The 22,116-nt window shown below is 38.4% G+C and overlaps 2 protein-coding genes across 3 annotated transcripts in view; one reads left to right on the forward strand and one right to left on the reverse strand.

Moving 5' to 3' along the window:
• Positions 1-1,187: 1,187 nt before the first annotated feature.
• gpr137c (G protein-coupled receptor 137c) lies at positions 1,188-18,149 on the reverse strand. Its single transcript, XM_083550319.1, has 7 exons — positions 17,393-18,149; positions 8,127-8,176; positions 6,719-6,953; positions 6,325-6,474; positions 5,699-5,824; positions 5,370-5,494; positions 1,188-4,267 (listed from the first exon to the last, which is right to left on the reverse strand). The coding sequence occupies exons 1-7, from the start codon at positions 17,786-17,788 to the stop codon at positions 4,003-4,005; spliced, it is 1,347 nt and encodes a 448-aa protein (XP_083406445.1). The 5' UTR covers positions 17,789-18,149; the 3' UTR covers positions 1,188-4,002.
• Positions 18,150-18,557: 408 nt separating this feature from the next.
• Positions 18,558-22,116, forward strand: part of txndc16 (thioredoxin domain containing 16) — a 21,992-nt gene continuing 18,433 nt past the window's right edge. Inside the window, exons 1-8 of one of the 2 annotated variants that reach the window (XM_083550305.1) lie at positions 18,558-18,906; positions 19,317-19,399; positions 19,649-19,722; positions 19,814-19,888; positions 20,001-20,122; positions 20,249-20,339; positions 20,861-21,017; positions 21,099-21,265. In XM_083550305.1, coding sequence (XP_083406431.1) covers positions 18,735-18,906; positions 19,317-19,399; positions 19,649-19,722; positions 19,814-19,888; positions 20,001-20,122; positions 20,249-20,339; positions 20,861-21,017; positions 21,099-21,265 — 941 coding nt within the window. In that variant the 5' untranslated portion in view covers positions 18,558-18,734. The remainder of the gene's footprint in view (positions 18,907-19,316; positions 19,400-19,648; positions 19,723-19,813; positions 19,889-20,000; positions 20,123-20,248; positions 20,340-20,860; positions 21,018-21,098; positions 21,266-22,116) is intronic. The other variant, XM_083550306.1, reaches the window with a different exon arrangement.

Below are 22,116 nucleotides of genomic sequence, written 5' to 3' on the forward strand. Positions count from 1 at the left end.
CAGAGTGTAATGAGCACAAGTCATATAGCGATATTACAGTGATGTCCTTGAGTTAAAGTGGAGAAACACAAGGTAAAATATTACTTTAGTAAAAGTTCCGCTTTTAAACTTTCACTTAAGTAAAAGTACAAAAGTTTTTGCTTTCCAATTTATTATCCAAATTACTTTGTTTTATTATGGCTATAATGTTACTATTGTCATTGTTGTCACTTTGCTTAATCAACTCAGTTTTTGTGAGAAGAATAAAAAGATTGATTTCTATTACAATTATCATGATCCCAAAACCTTTTCAACTACTTCATGCAAATAAGGCGACGGGTGTTGTGGCAAGTTCGAGTCAGGAGTTTCTTCCATGATTATTATTCCTCTCAAAATGTTCTGCTTGCTGTTGACTGGCTGGTGACACGCAGTTTGACCGGTTTAGTTTTAATCCGCTCATAAATAAAAAATAAAGACTGATATTGCAAAAAAGTAAAATATTTGTATTCAAAAGTCTCCTGAAATTCGAATACTTTCCTAAAAAGTACTGGCCTGTAATTTATTCTGGTTTGTTATGAGATTCTAAAACTGCATCTAAAAGACAATTTGGTGTTAAAACATTCCTTTGTGGATACAGTGGCTATAATTTATGGCTAATTTACTGTTTATACACACACAATATGGATTAAAAAGTATTTGGACACCTGCCATATATGGTTCTTCCCCAAAGTGTTACCACAAAGTTGGAGGCACACAATTGTATAGGACGTCTTCCCTTCACTTCTAGGAGACCCAAACCTGATCACAAAACCAACTCCATATAGTTTACATGACCTCAATCCTATAAAACACATTTAGAATAAATTGGAACACTGACCTGTATCCCAGGTCTCCCCACCTGACTTTACTAAACACCCATGTGGCTGAAAGACACAAATCTCCACAAGCATACTCCATGTGAAACATCTTCCCAGAAGATTGGAGGTTACTATTCTAGCAAGTCAGGAGTAACTATGCGTGATACAATATATGTAATGTAAACCTGAAAACTCAGAACTCACTCCATAACACACTGAAATATGGTGATGGAAGCATCATGCTGGTCTGAGTGCTTTTTTTTTTTTTATCCTTGAAACTCAGGATTCCTGTTAAAAGTGAGGAATGGAAAACATTTTCGATCCCAAAAAAAAAAAATCAAATCAAATAAAAACAGTGCAGTATGATTTTTATTTCATTATTTTTCTTGGTAGTGCTCACATTTTAAAACTATGAACATGGATAAAAAAAAGGTATTACATTCATCAGGCATGAACAACAAAAAAAAAAAAAATATATCGAAAAGAAAAAGAATTTCTCAGTATTTCTAACAAAGAAAGAAGAGCGGACATGGTCGTTATTACCGAGACCCCCATTGCCCGAACGTGTAAACCTTGCAAAACCGAATGCCGTTCCTGTGCAATAGTTCAAGGTGATTGTAGCTGCATCCTTTCACCTGTGTTAAACTAACAAACAAAAAAAGCTTCACACACACACACACACACACACACACACACACACACACACACACCTCAGAAAACATACACCTACATCAATTAATACACTATTTTGCTCACAAACCCTGTGGAAGCCATTCATAAAGAAAAATCAAAGCATACAACATCTATAAAAGCCAATACTATTGTGGATTCAATCATAGATCGAGAAGAAGGAGATGATTCATACAATCATGATCGCATTCACTCAACTGATTGGCGATTTTTTTTTTCTTTGTGCACGTTTCACACAATTCACATAAAACATTTAATGCAAAACCAAACATAGGGGAAAGGAATGAATTGGATTTATCAAATGTAAAAAAATGTCCCTATTGATTTAGACTGAAAACTCATGGTGTGCAACATCTGCTTAGTGCAACATCTACTTGAATCACCATGCAGCTAAAAGTTAGCATGTTTTATACCACAAGGTTGTTCATTAGCTTTCTCAAACACCATCTCAAATTAATAATAATGCTTTCGTCGTAATGATTCTAGAGTAACGTGGTTGTGATATCAGATTAATGAAATGGATTTGTTGATTGAAATCGTTGCTACTGAAGAAAGAAAGAAATTAAACTTGAACGTGACATTTGATTAGCATTAATGAAAGGACTCTCCAGTGTCAGTGAAACGTTATAAAGCAAGAAGTTGTTTGGTGAATGTTAAATATACGTGTTATTTAATAAATCGAATGTCACATTCGTTAGAAAATTCAATTTCTGTGGTAAAAGAAGAATGAGAAAAAAAAATAAACGTGTTACTGGAAAATCATCAGGTTTGTACATAGGCCATGCATTATATTTTTCTCTTTCTTCTTTGTCATCACGACTTTCTTTTTTCCCCCCCACGAGTTCTCAATGTCAAAACCTGTTTTCTCTCAACATAATTGTACTGTAATCCAGCTCCATCTGAAATGTTTCTAATGTATATCATGAAGTGCTCTTTTGCTAAATACACATAAAAGGTACTTTATCATGAGGAAACAAGAAAGAAAGAAAAAAAAAAATTATAATGCATTGCCTCTTAGGATTTCTGTAGGGTTGAGATGCACATCTCATGTTTTACACTGTACCCAGTGAGCGGCCATTTTTTGTGTGCGATTCCGCTGTAAACTGGTAGCAAGCCTGATCGTAATTATGTGAATGACTACTGATAAACATCCCTAAGTCCTGCTCCCAATGCTAACTCGTAGTGCTACACCAGAAAACAAATTAAGAGAGTTGCAATGGAACTACATTATGAAGCTGTGGTGCAAACGAATAAATAAAGAATGTAGAAAAGGACGCATCTGTGTCGGATCAAATGTTCTTCGTGAGGTGAAAGTTTTTTGTCTGATTAACCACCAATATAATGAAAACAGAAAGGTTACTTCAGCTGGGACTCAGTTTGCTAAAAAACCTGTGATCACAAATAAAAAAATAAAAAAAAGGGGGGAATTATGGCCACTGTGATTGCTTATGTACAAACATTACGCACTAAAAATATACGGCCGCACCAATCAATTTTGATACAGCACTGATGATCAGCTGACACCAGATAGTGATGTTTGTTGGTGAGAACATCGCGTTTCATGATGTGCTTCAGGTAACACAAAAGCCTGATGTGCAAACGGCCATTCATCTACCAAGCAAACAAGTAACAGCAACCCAATGCATCAAATCAAGCGGATTTTGGCCAAATAATTCAGGTAGTGTTTATCGGAATGGGAAGGAATAATGCGATTTTAATGCCAGCCTGCTTAGAGAACCTCAGGTACACCTGGATATCATTAAATTTCCACAAACAGCATCATTATCTCTTTGTAACCATGGTGAGCTGAGGGATTTGTCAACAATGGAGCACTGCATCAGGTTCCACTCCTGTCAGCCAAGAGCAAGAATTCAGGCAAGCAAAATAAGCAATACTTGGAATCGGATGAATGCGGCTCTAAAAAAAATATATATAATGGCACCCCCATGTTGAAAAGTACAATGCGCTTACTAGTGAGATGTTAGTACCATTAATTCTGAATTCTGCATTCACACTTATACATTCATTCACACTTCATAAAAATAGATCTTTCCAAGAACATTCGTCATATCTGAAAATTCGTTCGAACATTTTCACGTCTCAAACGACACTTCATTGTCTTTACTGTTTATGCTAATGGACTATGTTTGACTTCTCCCTTCACGCCATCCTAAAGAACACTTTCAACCCATGCTCTGAAGTTCTCAGTACAAGGAGCAGGCTCTTAAACGTCTCAAGGTTGAAAACCAGAGGAATTTTAGCACATGGCCATGCTGAAACCCATGAACATAAAGGAATTGTGCAGATCAATTATTGGTCCTCATATTAGTCAGATCCTTGGGAAATTAGCGATACTACATGGGGAGCACCGAATGACCTTCTTATTATCTCGCATCTCTCTAGTCCCTTTTTTTTGAGCCGCTGAATATTTGAAAATACAAAGAGGTTTTGAACCATACGCATCTCCTGCCCCTGTCTAAGGTCCACAGAGTCTTGTCCGTTCCGTTTCATACTCCAGACTGGTGGTTGAGTTCTGTGGGGTAATGTAGTGAGTCTGAAAGCTGGAGTAACAGTCCTGCGGGGTGGAGTAGTAGTTGTGGTGCTGGCTGGTCTGGACGCTTCCATACGGCAGGAGCAGTGGAGCAGTGGGGGTATGAGGTGCGGTGAACGTGAAGCTTCCAGTTTTCTGGATGGACCCGTACCAACTCGCGCCCAGCTGAGACGACGAAGTCATCGTACCGCTGCGGGAAAGAGGAAGACGGGAAAGAACTAGGAAGGGCGTTCCTTTATATGGACGATGTCGTTTTTTTACACTCGGCTTAAGGCTGCTGATTCAGCAGTGATTGCATTTCAGTGTGGCACTACTGCAAGACAGTAATGAAAGGGAATTTTAATGTGACGGGGAATTGCATCTACTACTTTGGCATTACTTTTTTGAAGGAATTTTCTCTGCATTAAACATTAGAGTTGTGAGCTTTGAAAGCACCAGGCAAAATCTAAATAAACAGTTACATAGTTAAATAGTGCTTACAAAGTGCTCACATTAAGTTACACAGTTTATCAATTGGACTTGGTGTCTTCTTAATGTTGCTTCTACAATTTGCGCAAAAAAAAAAAAAAAAAAAAAAGGCAGAACGAGGTTATTGACGTTGTACAGTGTCTACAATTGTACACTGTTAATATATGCTTTTTTTCTTTCCATGCTTCCTTTCCTCCTTTCTTTTTTTTTTCTTTCCATGCTTCCTTTCTTCCTTCCTTTTTTTTTTTCTTTCCATGCTTCCTTTCTTCCTTCCTTTTTTTTCTTTCCATGCTTCCTTCCTTCATTCCTTCTCTTCTTCCTTTTTTTTTTCTTTCCATTCTTCATTTGTTTTTTTTCCTTTCCATCCTTTCTCAGATTTTTTAGCTGTAATGTTTTTATCCAGTTTTTAGTTCCTTCCTTGCCTTTCCTTTCCTTCCACTTTCCTTAGTCCCTTCCTTCTTTTTTCAGTTTTTTTCTGCTGTAAATGTTTTATCCAGTTTTTAGTTACTTCCTTCCTACTTTCCTTAGTCTCTTCCTTAAATATTTTCCTTTTCTTCCTTCTTTTGTACTTTCCTTAGTTCCTTCCTTCCTACTTTCCTTAGTCTCTTCCTTCCTTTCTTTATTCCCTTTTCCTTTCTTTCCTTCCTTTCTTAGTTCCTTCCTTCTTTCATTCTTTTTCCTTCCTTTCTTAGTCCCTTCCTTCCTTCTTTCTTTTTCTCTTTCTTTCTTTCCTCTCCAATATTAAATGACCCATTATCCTAAGTATTGGGCATTTTTTTGTACATAAAAAAACAACATTTTCTACGTTCACCGTGTGTACAAACCTTCCCCTTTCACTCCTGGAGCTGATGCTTTTGGACAGGTCATCGTCACTATCGTAGCGTCTTGGATTGTCGAAAAAGTACGCCCTGGAGTTGAAACTGTGGCTGTGGATCATGCCACCTGGTGCCTAAAAATAACAAACAAAAAAAAAAAAACATCTGTTGGTCTCTGTGGATTTTTCCCACTCGACTGAGTCAAGGCCGATGTGACTCATTAATTCTGTCTGACAGGACTAACGCCGTCCCGCAGAGCTTAAAGGAGAAGATTTGTGCGGATCGTCACGGAGGAAACGCCTGGCAGCAGAGTAAGAGGAAGAAGTGGTCCATCTCACCAGGTTCTGATTGGGCCGCTGAACTCTGAAGAAAACCACGAGGAGGGTGGTGGGGACAAACTCCCAGAAAAACAGAACTATCCCGAACACCATGTAGGCCTTCCCGCTGATTTTCTCCACATCAGCCTACAAGCGTACAAACAAACACATACACACTCTGACAAAACTCTAATGACAATCTAGGAGGATGCAATCTAAACATAACCTAAATATTATATTAGATAATGAGTCAGGATTCCAATCTATAAATCAATAATTTGAAATAAAATAAAGAAATAAACTGTCTCACAATTCCAATCTTATATTTTACAGTCCATATATCCAGCATTTGTGCATACTGATGTGTTGAGCCTATTCAAAGTAAATCTTAGCTCAAATGTTATTTATTTCAGGATTATTTACAATCCAAAACATTAGCATCAATTTATAAAGTATGTTTGTTTATGTTTATGTTTGTTTTTCATCTTTTGAGGTGTCTGTTTTTTTCTTCTTCAGTATCTTCATCACTCAGGGCGGGATAGACTGTGCCATACGCCAGAAATGTAAATACTCAAATGAAAGGAGAGTCTGACTGATTTTGTTCAGCAAGAAATGAATTGAAACTTGAACATTGCTGGAGAAGGTACCTGGTCGGAGAAGCTGTACCAGCCGTAGCTGAACGGAGTGGCCCGGTCTTTGGGAGATACGGCCACTATGGCAAGATTATAGCACGCTCTCGATGTGTACAGCAGCACAACCGCTGCTCCGGTGGCTGTGGCCTGACACACTGATGTCCCCTGAAGCAAATGAAAACTTAGTCGCTGGTTAAATAATAAACGGTCCTTTGCATTTTCTTTTATCTTTTACTGCATCTTTCATGTAAATTCAGTAAAATTTACATTCCCAGGAAACATTCCCATATATACACCTGTATATATTCCTGAACTGGCAGTTCGGTAAGGCTAGCACTCGAGAAATTAGCACAATGACAAGAGGATTTTATTCCAAATAACCTGGGAATTTCCTCTTGCGTCATCGTACCTTCGACTCCAGATAGACGTTTGCCGAGGACATCTTGGTAAGTTTACAGATGCAGGTGGCAAGCGAGATGGCGCACAGCACGAAGAGGCTGTCGTTGATTAGCACACGAGCCAGAACTATGTGCTTTGCGTTGCTGGCTTCCATGTTCTTCTGGGTCAGCACCATGAGAGAGCATGTAACGTTCACCACCAGGAAGAAGAGGCTGATGAACAAGAAGGCCAACTTCAGCGGTGTCCTTTGAGGAGACAACTTGTTAAGGGAAGGACTCCAGAAAACAAATTCTGTTGTTTATTTGTACCATATTAGCTGACCAGCTTTATGGTACACACACACACACACACACACACACACACACACACACACACACACACACACACACACACACACACACACACACACACACACACACACACACACACAATCATAATAGTTGTCAAAATTAACAATACAATTTTTTCCAACATTTATAACTTAGTTTATTAGGGCACCATCATATCTTTCAATCCTAACTTACAGACAGCACAAATTTTAGTCCAGAAAAAGTCACATGACTAAAGGCCTTATTTGCCTAATCTGTTGGAACACGAAACTTTCAGTGCCTGCCAATCATTCCAGAGCCGTTTGTATCATCACCCCCCCCTTTATTTATTTATTTATTGAGTGGGAGTGACACAAAGAACCAAAAAAGAAGAACTAAAATACGTCACTTTAATGACTAATTTAAGATTTGACACCTCTGAGTTCCATTAAGTTGAAAGCTGCCTAAATAGGAATTAAAATTCTGAAGTGTTATTTCCCAAAATAAGCATGGATACAAGGAAGGGAACAATTGAATGACGCCCAACCAATTATTTAATCAACTAACCAACCATTGAACAAACCATTCAGCCAGCCAACCAACCATCGGTCCATCCATCCATCCATCCATCCATCAAGCCAGCCAATGCCGGCGAGATAAATCAGCCATCCTTGAGGTTGAGGTTTCTTATCGTGGTTAAATTTAAGGTCACACTTGTTCTTTAAGATGAAGTTGGAAGACATTCAAGTAATAAAAAAGTGGATGGTTCTAACACGATTTGAAAATAAGTTATCTGCAATATTATAATCATTTAATACTCAATAAAAAAGTATTTTAGACCTTACTTATCATGATCGGGAAACATCCATTTTCGTTCACCTAATTAGTCTGTTCTCAGGTTTTGTCCGAGCGCCAGTACGTCTACAGTCCCATGGTGCATCAGTCTGTGTCAACCATCTGTTTTGTTTCATTTTGTCTGACTGCACTATTGGTTTTGTAGTTGTTATCTCATGTATTTGATCTGTGATCAACGGTCCGTGCCAATAATTCAAGTAAAAACAAATGTACTGGATGTGATATAAGCGAGTTTGAAAGTTTCATAGCACTTACTTGTATTTGCTGAGTTCTGGGGAATATTTCGCTTTGGCTTTACACATGATCTGTTTGAGAGAGAGAGAGAGAGAGAGAGCGCGAGAGAGCGAGAGAGAGAGCGAGAGAGAGAGCGAGAGAGAGAGCGAGAGAGAGAGCGAGAAAGAAAAAAGAAAGATATATATATATATATAAAATAAAAAAAAAACTTTCCAGAGAGGTAAGAAAATGTTAAAAGCTGCCATAATACAAGTGATAACAGGAACAAACCATTAATTGCATTTTTGTTTATAGCTATGTTTAATCAATTAAACATTGTTCGTGCTTTCAAATGCTTGGAATACATCAGTATGGTGCAGAAAATGAATCAACAGTCCTTATTTTTTCAGCTTCTCCCATTAGAGGTCACTACAGCAGATCATCTTTCTCCACACCCCCTGACCTCTACATCTGCCTCATTTAAACCAACTACCTCCATGTTTTCCTTCACCACATCCATGAACCTCCTCCTTGGTCTTCCTCTTTTCCTCCTTTCTGGTGGCTCCATTCTCAGCATTCTCCTACCGATGTACCCTATGTCCCTCCTCTGCACATGTCCAAACCATCTCAATCACACGTCCCTCACCTTGTCTCCAAAACGTCCTACATGCGCTGTCCCCCTAAAAAACTCATTTCTAATCCTGTCCATCGCAGTCACTTCTAATGAAAAGCTCAACATCTTCAGCTCTGCTACCTCCAGTCTTTTACTCAATGCCACGGTCTCTAAACAACACAACAGTCCAATTTTAATTATTTACCTACAATGCCCCTGCCTTGTGCATTTGATTTCTTATCCAACAGTTGTTGACAAAAAAAAAAACAGCACATCTGCTTACTGAAGAAAAATAGCTAAAGTAATACTGTTGTGTACAAAACAAAATCATTAAAACCAATGGAGTTTGATTCTCTTTAACCAGTTAATCAAAATCATGATATCATTATAAACCCAGATAAACGTCTGGTCCACAAACAGGATTGTAATCAGCAGATTTGTTCAAACAGAATCGTCAGTACTGGCTGAACAAACATTTTCTGCAGCGTGGTTGTTACAGGACTGCTCAAAAAGTTAATAAAAGACTTGGCCTTCTTAACAAAAGCATTTGATGTCCTTACAGTGCTGGTTTGACTCACATGGTGCCGTGAACTTGTCCTGAACCGCTTCCTCTATCCGCTAATAAAGAATGTAATGGCTTAAGCTACGGGAGATCTTACACAGATCCAGCACTCTGAGACTGATTTAAAGCCTTCTGCCTGAAATTTCCTCACACAGCAAAGTTATTCAGACAAATAAACACAATTTTATCGAGGTTAAATAAAATTACAGTGAGACAAGTCCAGATGATGTACTCGTCCAATACCCTGAAACATGTTCTGGCCCAATACACTGCACATACTTTGGTCCAATTTGTTGCATGAGTTCTGCCCAAATTTGACAATCAACAAATGCTTTCGAGTTGAAATTTAATTACAGTAGGACAAATACAGTAGAAATTCTCAACCAAATTTTTTGCACATGTTCAAGCCCAATATGCTGCAGTGAAAGAATGTTTCCTCTTACAATACTTAATAAGCAGTTTTGAAGAAAAAAAATTAAATAAAAAAATGCAACAATATTCTTATTTGCATGTGGTTAATCTCAGGTAGAAAACCAACACAAAAAGGAGAAGCAACACATTTTTCACAGCCCATTTTTTGTTCCTGAATGCAACAAAACTCTGTAGAACACTTTCAGGGACATGAAATGCTGTAAAGGCTGCAATGGCTCTGATCTGGTAGCGTACAAAACCCTGTTCTTCAGGGTCCTATATCTTTCTTGTCAAATCTCCAATTCAGCTTACTCATCTTTACAGAGGAAGGGTGCAAATAACTCCAGATCTGCTTGTAAATTAGAAGTCAACAGATTCATAGTTTTTGCCTATTAATCTGCACCAATAGTTGATTACTTTAAAAAAACACCGATAGTTTTTCAGGGTTGCGTTACTCAGAACAAGAGCGGCCTCTAGAGGCGAATCACTGATGCCACTTGTTTATTTATTTATTTAAAAAGTGTTACTTTTTGTTTCAGTTTGTGTCTTATGTGATTATCCGCAAGTGCGATTCTCCTAGCGATTGGTATCGGCCGAACTCTATTGTAGATATTGGAAAATGGAATGAGTTATTCTCAGAAATATAAACCACATCAGGATTTTTGGTAAATGTACAGAATGAAGTACATAATGCATGTTGTAAATAAATTATTATGTACATGTGAAGCTAAAATCCATTTTCACGACAACAAATCCTATTGCTAATAATTAATCAAAAGCGCAGGACAATCTGGAACAGTAGCCCATACTGACACAGCTGCTGTGTGTTAAATGCTGCTAACAACACATTTTTTAAAAAGGTACATCCCAGTGACAAAAATGACCAGACTATAAGATAAAACTCTTTCCTAAGCTCTACATGTCTTAAATCTACTAAAGCAGGTCAGCACTTAGACTCCATAGTTTTTTTTTTTTTTTTTAACTAAATAGTAATCCCTACTCGGTCTTTTCATAGAAGGCCATTACTTTTGTCCCACTTGCCTTGCTTAAATGTGTATTGTTTTTTGTTTTATTTTTAGGTTTAGATCCAGTTTTAGCTCAAGATAAGATGATGCAGTGTCATGCAAACAACAACAAAAAAAATCACATGACCTAGCCTCCATTTTTTATTTGGCCATACAAAAACAGAAACGTTCCCAAAATAAACAGTGAAAGTGTACCGAAGGCTGAGACTTCCTGAGAGAGGAGAGAGAGGAGGTTCCCCTGAGCATTCTACTTTCACTGAGAGAAAGCTGCAAACACACACACACACACACACACACACACACAGAAATAAGGTCAGCACACTGGCCTGCTGCTGAATGCGAGCCTCATTCGGCCAAACTTAGCCAAAGCACGAGATTCAGAGTTCATGCCAGGAAGAGAATGAACACAAAACTGTGAAGAGAGAAAGACAGAGAGAGACATAAATTCTGTAAGTTGGTAAGTACATGAGATAGTGAGTTGGCCATTGAGTCAGTCTGTCAATAGTTAGTGACTTAGTCATTAAAAGTATTGGTTAGTAAGTCAGTTTGTCAATGCATGGGTCAGTAACTTAGCGAGTCACTCAATGTGTCAGTGAGTCAGTCAGAAAATCAGTCAGTCTTTGAATTGTTCAAAATATCGGTGACTCAGTCAATCAATGTATTGGTTAGTGAGTCAGTCTGTCACTGTATTTGTCAGTAACCAAGTCATTGAGTCAAAAAAGTCAAAAGGTCAGTCAGTCTTTGAGTCGGTTGACATGCCAGTGACTCAGTCAATGTATTGGTTAGTGAGTCAGTCTGTCAAAGTATTGGTCAATAAGTAAATAAATTACTCAATGTGTCACTCAGTAAATCAGTCAGAAAATCAGAAGGTCAGTCGGTCTTTGAGTCAGTCATTCAATATATCGGTCTTGTGTCAGTCAGGTAATTCAGTTATTCCGAAAATAGGCTGTATGGCACATCGTATACAATATGAATATAGTTGAATACATCTCGTTTGGTTTAGTCATTTTAAGCGTTCACAAATTCTCTTTACATGCAACCCAATAATCCTTAAAAAAAAAGAAAAAAAAAAAGACTTACATGACCAACTAGGTCCATTTTTATTTAAATTTCTATTTATTTAAGGAGACATGTCTTATTTTTTTTAAAGACAAAACACATTCCGTGTCACATGATTTATAGGACATTTGCCAGATGGTAAACAAGGAAGCACTTCCTCACTGACCGGTTCAAAAAGGAAATTTTTGCTCATCCTCAGCTACATCACTCAGGTTTATAATTGTGTAGAGTTGTGCATGGAAGTTTTTTTATTTTTTTAATTCCATGCACACAGATCGGATTTGTATTTGTACTTCACTGTGATTTTTTTTTTTTTATTATTCTTTTATTTGGTTGTACAAGGATATAAAAGTTTTTCAAAACTTGACTTTTCCTTTGGCCAATTCCTTTGTTCTAATCAGTTTTTGGGAAGGTTTTCCAATACAAAAAAAAAAAGAATTTGCAGCCAGAAAAGCATTAGTAAAATCATGCACTGAACTGGCAAACCAAACTTCGCAATCAATGACTTCAAAAACCTATGCTTTGTGCAGTCATTTTTATCACCACATTATCTGTGTAATGCTGCTTTGGGACAATGTTCATTGGTAAAAGCGCTATACAAATAAAAAGGAATTTAATTTCCATTAAATGGATATGCTACAGCATACGAAAACAAACTATACAATTGTGCACCTTTAATGTTGTTGCAATAATGTGGGTATTTCCTAAAATATAAGCAAACTAAAAGTTTAATTTGAGCCACAACTCTAACCAGGCAGGTACTGAGGATGAATGAAAGTGGTTTTGTTCAAAGGATCAAACGCGATATTTTTTATTTTTTTGCATCCCAATGCAAACTCAGCCATATATCTTAAGATTCTTTCCAGCAAGTTGTCCAAAAAAAACCCTCCATGTACTGGTTAGTTTTCCCCTTTCGTGAGTCAAACATACTGCATTATGCATACTGTAAAACAAGAAAACCAGGAAGGAAAAAAAAAAGAAAGAAAGAGAGAAGCAATGATGCCCCAGGGGAACACATGACAAACAAAATGCACGTGATCATAAAACACAATGTAACACAGAAGCGTGAGATTCTGCTGCTCTTGGTCTGCTTCGCCAGCAATTTATTTACTCCTCTTTCTGTCATTTTTTTTTTCTCTTTTTTGACCAAACAAAAGTGAGCAATTTGAAAGGAATAATTATTAAATTACTAATCTACTAATCTTTATTAAAAACATTTAAATAGAAAGAATTTGCAGTATTTTGAGTTTCTCTGAATGGGAAATGGCAAAAATTTTAAATGTGAATGTAAACCTACAAAGTGATTCAGATTCAACTCCAAAAATCTCTTGTGGGTATATATTTCAAATAAAACTTAAAACTTGAGATCATTCCCTGTGCTTTTTTCCTCCTAATTTTCCCCTCATCCCTTCTACATCCATGGACTATTTGACATGTTTACAGGATCCAACTAAATTTTTCCTGTTTGCCTCCTCAGCTATCAGGAGAAAGAAAGAAGCAATACCGTTACCACGAACCTCTGCAAAGCCTGAATCACGAGACCGAGAGTCTAAGAGGATTTTAACTCGGCTCTCTTTCCGGTTTTACTTCTGTTTGAACATGATAGCCTGGCCAACGGTGTGTACACAAGTACAACGTCCTCGTGCCTCAGAATCCAAATGTCCAAAAAATCCTGAATCCACAGACACCCCGCCTCCGAGTGATCTAAAATCGATACATCAATCCAGAGTAAAGAATTCATCTGTCATACGGTAATGGTGTCGGACATAGTCAGTGTAAAGGTTGAGGTTGGACAGATTAAAGAAACGATTGAAATGTATTCGTTCGGATGTGAGAAACTCTTCAATCTATTCTTTAATAAATTTTGCGAGACACACAGACCCTCAATTTGGGGTCTCAGCGAACATTTGGGAAAAGATTCTGTGCTGTGAGAAGGCATGCAACCAAAAACAACAATCTGTCAAAACCAATTCCTCTGAGATCTCCATAGTGAAGCATGGGGGCGGCGGCATCATGTTTGTTTTATGTTGGAGGACTTTTTTTTATACCTTATATAGGTATAGAATGATATAGATGAGTTGTTAAAGTAATTAATAATAAAATCAAATATAAACATTTAGGGAAAACAGTTTAGAGTGACAGCAAATACAATTATATTTACTAGTTACGTACAACGTTACAAAACATCCATGAAACGTTAACAGAACCAAAAGTTGGTTATCACTTGCGCCGAAGCAGCTATCAAGCAATTGCCTCGCTTTATCATTCTGCTTTTTCCGCTTATTTTCTCTACAACGCATTACGATGAAAAACCATGACGCGTTTTGTGTTACCTGGAAACCAAAAACATCCTCTGTAACTGGAAAATCCTTCCATCCAATTCGATAAGCATCTAACAGAAAACATTTCCGCTTCAACAACGTTAGATTTTACATTGGTAAACTAAATAACTATCCTTAGCCTATGTTCGTACGGAGCGTACAGAACGAGCTGTTGCTTTAGAAATGCTCACGAATGAGGATTAACCATTTCCCAACTGTATTTTTTGTAAAGAATGATAAACTATAAAGCACAAAGTTTTTAGCCTTTTATTGTTACATTTGAGTGGAGTAGCTAAAGCCAAGTTAGAGAGATCCTGTGCATCACTACATTGCAATTTAAATTTTCATGAAATTCCTGCCTAATGAAGAGCTTATTATAATATTTCAGCATCGATCATTCACACACATAATAAGCAGCATTCTTTGTAATCAGAGGAAGCACTGACAAACCCAACACAGCATGTAAAAATCCCTCCAGGTTTCTGAGGCAAACTGAAATGCTGATATGTGCAAGTATTATTCTGATACACAGCCTGCTCCTGTGCACTCGCTGGACTAGTTTTATATCAGAACAGGAGCGTATGGTGTTTTTGTCTCAGCACGTCTCTGACACACACACACACACACACACACACACACACACACACACACACACACACACACACACACACACACACACACACACACACACACACACACACACACACACACACACACACACACACTTTTGTCAAGGCTGCATCAACACAATGACATAATGCTTTTGCATCGCCTCATGTGCAGCCTGCAGCTTTAAAAACTGAGTGTTTTCCCCCGTCTAGACACCCTGACAGACACTGGCACCTGGAACTTCCACTTGATGTCCAAACAGCTGAGTCACTAACTGACATCAAACAACTTCAAAACCTTCAAAATTGTCTTAAATGAGCACTTCTCCATTAAAAGAAACTGTAAAGGATCTATATGATTATTTCTGCCCAACAGCAGTTTATTAAATGCAATAATTAATCGACTACGGAGAAAAGATTCGGTCAAATTAAACTTCAACAATGAAAACCGACCAAAAATGGCTAAAAAGGGGATTTGATGAACCTGTACACTGATTCATAATGCCATAAACCGAGATGTAAAAAATACAAATAAAGCTTTAATAAAATCACTACGGCTCTCCTGAGCAGGTCAGTCTGGTTTCACTCGGATTCACACCGTCCCATATGCTGACTGCGTGCCACGGAAACGCTAAATAAGCAAAGTCCTGTCTGATATCTGGCCAGCGAACCATGTTAGAGCCTAAACACAGATCACAAGTGAAAGTTATCTGAGTTTGCAACACCCTCCCACCACCCCTTTTTAATTTCACATACATAATCTCCAGTTTTGGAATTTAACAGATTCAGAGATCTGTACCTGCAGCTCTCAGGGTGGAGATCACAGGTATGGGGTTATTGCACTACAAATAATCCCCTGAGGTGGTAATTATACTCGTTACCACACCTCAAGACATCGATTCAGATCTTTTACCACCCTGAAGTTGATTTTTTCATACAGCACCACATCCCGGCGTCTATTATTCCTCTTGCACTTATAGAATTGAGTGCTGGTGTCGATTTATACTCTACAAAAGTAACTCTGTGGTCGATCCGAGTACAACGCAAACCCAGGTTTATATAAGTGCAACTAAATTACAACTACCCCGATCCACTCATTCCACATTTACTCCCCATTCGCTGTTAACTTCTGGGAAAATGTTCCACTAGACTTTGGAGTGTGCTTGTGGAGATTTGTGCTCGTGAGGAGGCCTCAAACAACAATGACTAATACCTATACTTTTAATTATACTACTAAAACTACTAACAATACTAATACCACAACTTCTACTTTAACTACTACTAATGATCTAATTTAACTATTACTTATACTAAAACTACTCCTACTATAAATACCTACAACTAATACTAATTTCTACTACAACAGTACACTTACTACAACTTGCATCTAACACTACTACTAGTAAAAATAATACTCTTACATCTGCCTCTTATAAAACCACTACCTGCATGTCTTCCCTCACCACATCCATTACTACTCCTACATCTACAAAGAATATTACTCCTACAAGTACGACAACTACAACTACTCCTAAATTCTACTAAATACTTCTAATACTACATTACAACAACCATTACTCCCACTAATACTTTTACTACCACTACTAAAACTATATTTCCGCTAATAATAACAATAGTAACAACAACTTGTAATTAACACTACTACTATTACGTCTACAAGTACTACTAGTACTCCAACCCCAACTACCACTACTATTGCTACAACTATTCTAACTTCTACTAATACTCCTATATGTACTACTACTACCACAAATACTAATTCTACTACTAATAGTAGTACACATGATACAACAAATGACTAAAACTTGCTACTACTCCAACTACATTTACCATAAATACACCTATTAATAGTTTTACAATACAACCAGTATTACTACTATTACTACAATCAATTCCTGAATCTTTACAATGAAGCATGGCGGCGGCGGCATCGTGTTTGTTTTGTTTGTTATTTTTTGTCAGCAAGGTTGTGGGAACGTTTTTGTTGCGTCTTGGCTAATGTTGTCTGGGTAAAACAAACCTGACTGCATTAACAGCAGTTTTACCCTGGTATATAGCGAAAGTTAAATTTGACCTAAAAATAATGAAGTATAATTTTTATTTGTGATGTTCCTTATGTAGGGTGGGCATGTGCATTTGTGTCCAAAATATCAGAACGCACACTATTTTTCCTTTAGGATGACTTTTTTTTGTTACACCTTCTATAGGGTTAGATATTATGTTAGATATTATAGATAAGTTTTTAAAAGTAATTTTTAATAAAATCAAAGTGAAATATAAATGGGATATTAAGATTTAGATTTATATTTGCTAGTTACATACAACGTTACGAAACAGAGTTGTTCCTGTTATCACTTGCGCTGTAGCAGCTATTAAGCAATTGTCTCGCTTAATCTTATTGCTGATCATATTGCTTATTTTTCTCTGCAAAGCATTACGATGAAAAACTATTAATACAACTACCAATATTAATTCTACTACTAACAATAGAACACTTACTGCAACTAATTGCTAAAACTAACACTAACAATAATAATAATAATAATAATAATAATAATAATAATAATAATACATTCTTGAATTGTAAAAGTTTGTATTTGTTTGTTGATGTCTTAAGTGTTTGGATGTCTCTCTAAAAGTGCAGTGTGTCAGAAGGTGCTGGTCAGAAGAAGCAGGACTTGTGCTGACCTGAGCGAAGTAGAGGTTGAGGAGGCAGAGGGTGCAGAACTGCAGGCACACGGGGAAGCAGTAGAAGAGCCAGAAGGGCAGCGGCTGCAGCTGACTCGCCTGGGCCATGTTATTGAAGTAGAAGGAGAAGAGTGTGGTCCTGAGGGCCGACCAGAGCAGGCACAGAAAGAGGAAGACGCTCCGGTAGCTGAGGCGCTTGTGGCCGTAGTGCAGGATGAGCCAGAGCTGCGAGTAGATGAAGAAGAAGAGCAGCGCGTAGAGGAGCGTTTGCACGGCCGTGAGCGTCAGGTCCAGCGCGGCGCCTCCGTCCTCCTCCTCCTCGTCGTCCTCCTCCTCATCTTCATCCTCAGCCGTGAACGCGCACAGGCGCCGGAGCTGATTCCCAAGTGACAGCATGTCGAGCGATGGGATCTGGAGAAGGTCGGATTTAATTATGAACGTCCGGCTGTCCTTTAATTCCGAGATGATCCTGATTTAAAAATGATCTACAAACTTTTTATGGGTCGAAATGAATCATGACAAAAAATTATGACCAAAAGAGAAAAAAAGTTGCACATTAAAAACTGGGTAACGAACAAACTACGAAGGATGTGTATATAAAATAAAGCATAGATAATTAATTTTAAAACAGGCAAGTTAAAAACAAACAAACAAACATGTACAGGGAAAAAAGGAGCTCAGTGCAAAAAACAACTCCAGCTGAAAAAAGAGACGAGCGCAATCAGCTGGGGGAGACTGCAGTTTAAGATACGCCCCTTGTCCAATCAGGTGTAGCACGCGCACGTTAAACTAATCCCCTTAGCCAATCAGATAAGCAGCAACTCTCGCTTATGTACCCGCCTTTTCAGGAAGTGAGGGAAACTCGTTGCAGTGTGACGCCATTTCGGATCTGAGCGCAGCCTTAAATCCGCCGTGTTTCGAGCCAAAATGTCGGGTTCCGTTGAAAACTCTCTAACCATTAAAGCACCACCCAGTCTATAAATCATTGGTTAGTTCTAAGTCCCGCCACAGTTTTTGATTGGCTGTTAGAGGTAATGTTTTTTCCGGGGGGCGTGGAATCCCAAATTATCATCATATGAATGTCGAGTTTCCTACAAAGGATGCAAAGGACTTTTAAAGTGTCCCCTAGATAGTGAACTTGGGTAGTGGATAAGAAATTATTTGGAATTGGAAACGCATTTCAGGAAGTAATTAAAATAATATTGAAGCATTTAATACAGTTCAGGTATATGTGTTTACAGTAGCATGCTGCTATGAAATATTTATTTGCAATGCTTTTGCAATGCATCTAGTTATTTTTTTCCCACGAAGAAGATTGTTATATAGATAAATCTAGAGGGAAATGCACAACAGTGAAATCATGAACGCATGGTCTGTTGTTGCACTTTTGCTGTGTTTTGGATGCGAACAATGCGCTTATGGAAATCCTGCTAAGCTCCTGCAGCTCACTGCTGAGGGCTTTAAAGAGCACGTGCACACCGGAAACACGTGTCTCGTTTACTTTGGTAAACACGGTAAGGTTGTCATGCACTTCTTTTTTATTTATAATATTTGCAACGTGCAATTCGTGGTGGTAACACAAATAAAATAAAAATAATTCATATTTTGAAATATCTACTTTTTACCGGAAGCCCCGCCCATCTAATTGAAACCAATGAAGCATGGTGGAGGAAGCAGCATCATATAAATGCATGCCTTTACGTCACTAATTGTGCAATCCATTTAGTGGCGATATTACTGAATGGCATTGAGATTATATGTCTGATGCACATTTCCTTTTTAATGTTTTGTGTTTCCTTTCCAAAAGATTTTATTTATTTTGTGGTATTGTTAAATTTGCTTGAATGATCATCAGATCAATCAGTCAGTAAGGTTTTTTTTTTTTACGCCTGAACATACTTAGCGTGGGCTTTTTTTTTTGCAGCCGATCCACTTGTTCAGAAGTTCGTAGAGCAGTTGGAGATGTCCGCTGTGGCGTTGGAGGACTACGGAATATCGGTGGTGTTGGTCAGTTTCGTTTGTTGTCAAAAATCCAGTTATGAGACACAAGTGTACTGAAAGTCTGATCATATTCCTGACTTTTTATTAAATTATATTTATTTCTGATTGGCTGGTAATATTTGATAGCCCACTTTTTGTCTATATAATATTATACACTATATACTAGTGTTATAGTTAAGAACACTATAAAAGTGATATGAGAAAACTGCTCCAAAAATGTGCAATACAAAACTTGACCAAACTGCATCTCTGTAGGTGAACTGCTCTGAAGAAAATGTCGTCCATTACTGCACAGAGAAAGAAGTGATGCGAAAAGCCTATTTATTCAGGTTTAAACAGTAAAACATATTGTGGATTTTAAACACTAATATATGGATTGATGGAAAATCCAACTTAACTGCACCTTTTTTCTTCCCTCAGAGGTGCTGACGTCTTGAGAAGTTTTGAGATCGACACCATTTTTGACGTCAATGCCATTGTGTCCCACATGCTATTGTGAGATGGGAAATTCATTAATTCATTAATTTCTCGTTATTATTTTTACATGCAGTGTTTATTCGGCCCACAGATTTTTCCTGACCATTTGTTCGGTTTTTTTTGCATACAGCACGGTGCTCTTCAATGAGGTCCGTTACGTTTACACCCCGGCCGAGCTGGTCGGCGTCGAAAGACTGGCGAAGGGAAAGACAGATCTCGTCATGGGTCACGTACCTGCGCTTGGGCTTCCAGGTTGATTCTAATGTGTCTTATTTCGTTTGGATATCTGTACATACTCAATTGAAATGATGATAACGATCCAGTGATATATGTGATGTTTGTTTCACTATATAGTAAACTGTGAATGTTTCTGAGCAGAGCACCGAGCGTTAATGGAGGCGGCGTTTGTTTACGGAGGGAATTATCAGTTTGTGCAGACTACCGGAGCTCCTCTGCTCAAACATATGGGGTACGAGTGAACAGATTGACAGATTCTACATTTCATACAGTCTTTGAGAATATTCTGTTATTTATACAGCCGATAAGTGAAGCAAAAGCTTTAGAATGTTCAAACAGCCGATAGTGAAGTTACTAAAGTAATAGAAACGCTAAATAGATTACAACAGATAGATAGTTTTAATCTTAAGTTGACATGCGCCAGCATCATGAAGGCCAACAAGCTTCCACCACCATGCTTCATTGTGTTCTAATAGTGATAAGGAGGGTTTGATTACCTTTCACCCAGAATCAGAAAATTCAGTTTGGTTTTATATGACCAGAGAACCTCTTGCCCTCATAGCCCAGCTTTGTGGACAATTCAAATTGTGAAAGAATAGCTTCTTCCACCTGAACTGAGGATCTTGTCCTCTAGGATGCTCCTCTGACCGATTCCTTCTTTGCCGTGACTTATGAATTCTATAAATAAACAAATAAATACTCGCATTGATTGTTCAGAATAAATAATAAACAATCTGTTTAAACATATTACAGGGTTGCTGATGCGTCCCCCGCCCAGGCGCGTCTCTGGTTCCTCCACTGCAACGCCGTGTCTCGTCCGTCTGAACCGTGTCCACACACACTTATGAAAAAGCCACTGAGCACAATTAACATACACACTTTTCTCCAGCTGATGGAGGCACCAGTCCTGGTGAGTGGGACCCGAATTCCTCTCAATCAAACAGAAGTTTTAATTTTGAGAAAGTTGTCAAATTCACGCCCCTGATGACAGGTAGAGGCAGACGTGGATCCCGATGAAGTGGATGTGATCTACAATCATCTCAACGCGCCTGTACTGTTCTTGTTCTCTCGGACCGAGACGCTGCGCATGGATCGGAGCACGGCTGAGACTTTGGCCTGGAGGTTTCGAGGGGAAATCGGCCTCGTTCTAATTCACAGGTTTCCTACATGATGTCTGACGTCTTTCAAAGTTGATGAAGGGTTTAATTGCCATCAATTGCAGTAAAAACAAAAGGAAATGTGACTCATGTTTATGTCATTGTTGCATGTGTGAAGATATTCATGTGTGTTATAGGGGATTTTATAGTTTTTTGATTAATCTTTTTTCAATTCCTTTCAGTTGTTAGTTTATTCAATTATACACTGATCAGGCATAACATTATGACCACTGACCGGTGAAGTGAATTCCACCGATTATCTCTTCATCGTCCAGGGTTCCCTGGTGGTCTAGTGGTTAGGATGCGGCGCTCTCAACGCTGCTGCCCGGGTTCGATCCCCGGTCAGGGAACCGACCCCAGCCATTAGGTTTGCACAAGCCTTAGTGCCGGTCCCAAGTCCGGATAAATGGGGAGGGTTGCGTTGGGAAGGGCATCCAGCATGAAAAAACATGTGCCAAATCAAACATGCGGATGATCCGCTGTGACGCCCCCTGAGAAGCCATAAGAAAGTTTATCTCTTCATCATCCACGTGTTAGTGGGTGGGATATATTAGGCAGCAAGTGAACACTTTGTCCTCAAATTTGACGTTAGAAGCAGGAAAAACGGACAATTGTAAGGATTCGAGCGAATTTGACAAATTGCGACGGCTAGACGTCTGGGTCGGAGCGTCTCCAAAACTGCAGCTCTTTTGGGATTTTCCCAGTCTGCAGTGCTCAGTATCTCAATAATGGTCCAAGGAAGGAACTGTGGTGAACCGGTGACAAGGTCATTTTGCTTAAATTGCTAAAGAAGTTAATGCTGGTTCTGATAGTAAGGTGTCAGAATACACCTGTTTTGACATCAAATGGGGG

Source organism: Silurus aristotelis (assembly GCF_946808225.1).
Source record: "Silurus aristotelis genome assembly, chromosome: 9".
In the NCBI taxonomy this organism is placed as follows: Eukaryota; Metazoa; Chordata; class Actinopteri; order Siluriformes; family Siluridae; genus Silurus; species Silurus aristotelis.

Bases quoted from the DNA above. Each gene is read 5' to 3' on its own strand.
- gpr137c (XM_083550319.1), bottom strand. From the start codon at position 17,788: ATGCTGTCACTTGGGAATCAGCTCCGGCGCCTGTGCGCGTTCACGGCT. The intron at 8,177-17,392 runs GTCAGCACAAGT...TCTCTCAAACAG, and splicing joins TCAACCTCTACTTCGCTCAG to ATCATGTGTAAAGCCAAAGC. The intron at 6,954-8,126 runs GTAAGTGCTATG...GTCTCCTCAAAG, and splicing joins CCAGAACTCAGCAAATACAA to GACACCGCTGAAGTTGGCCT.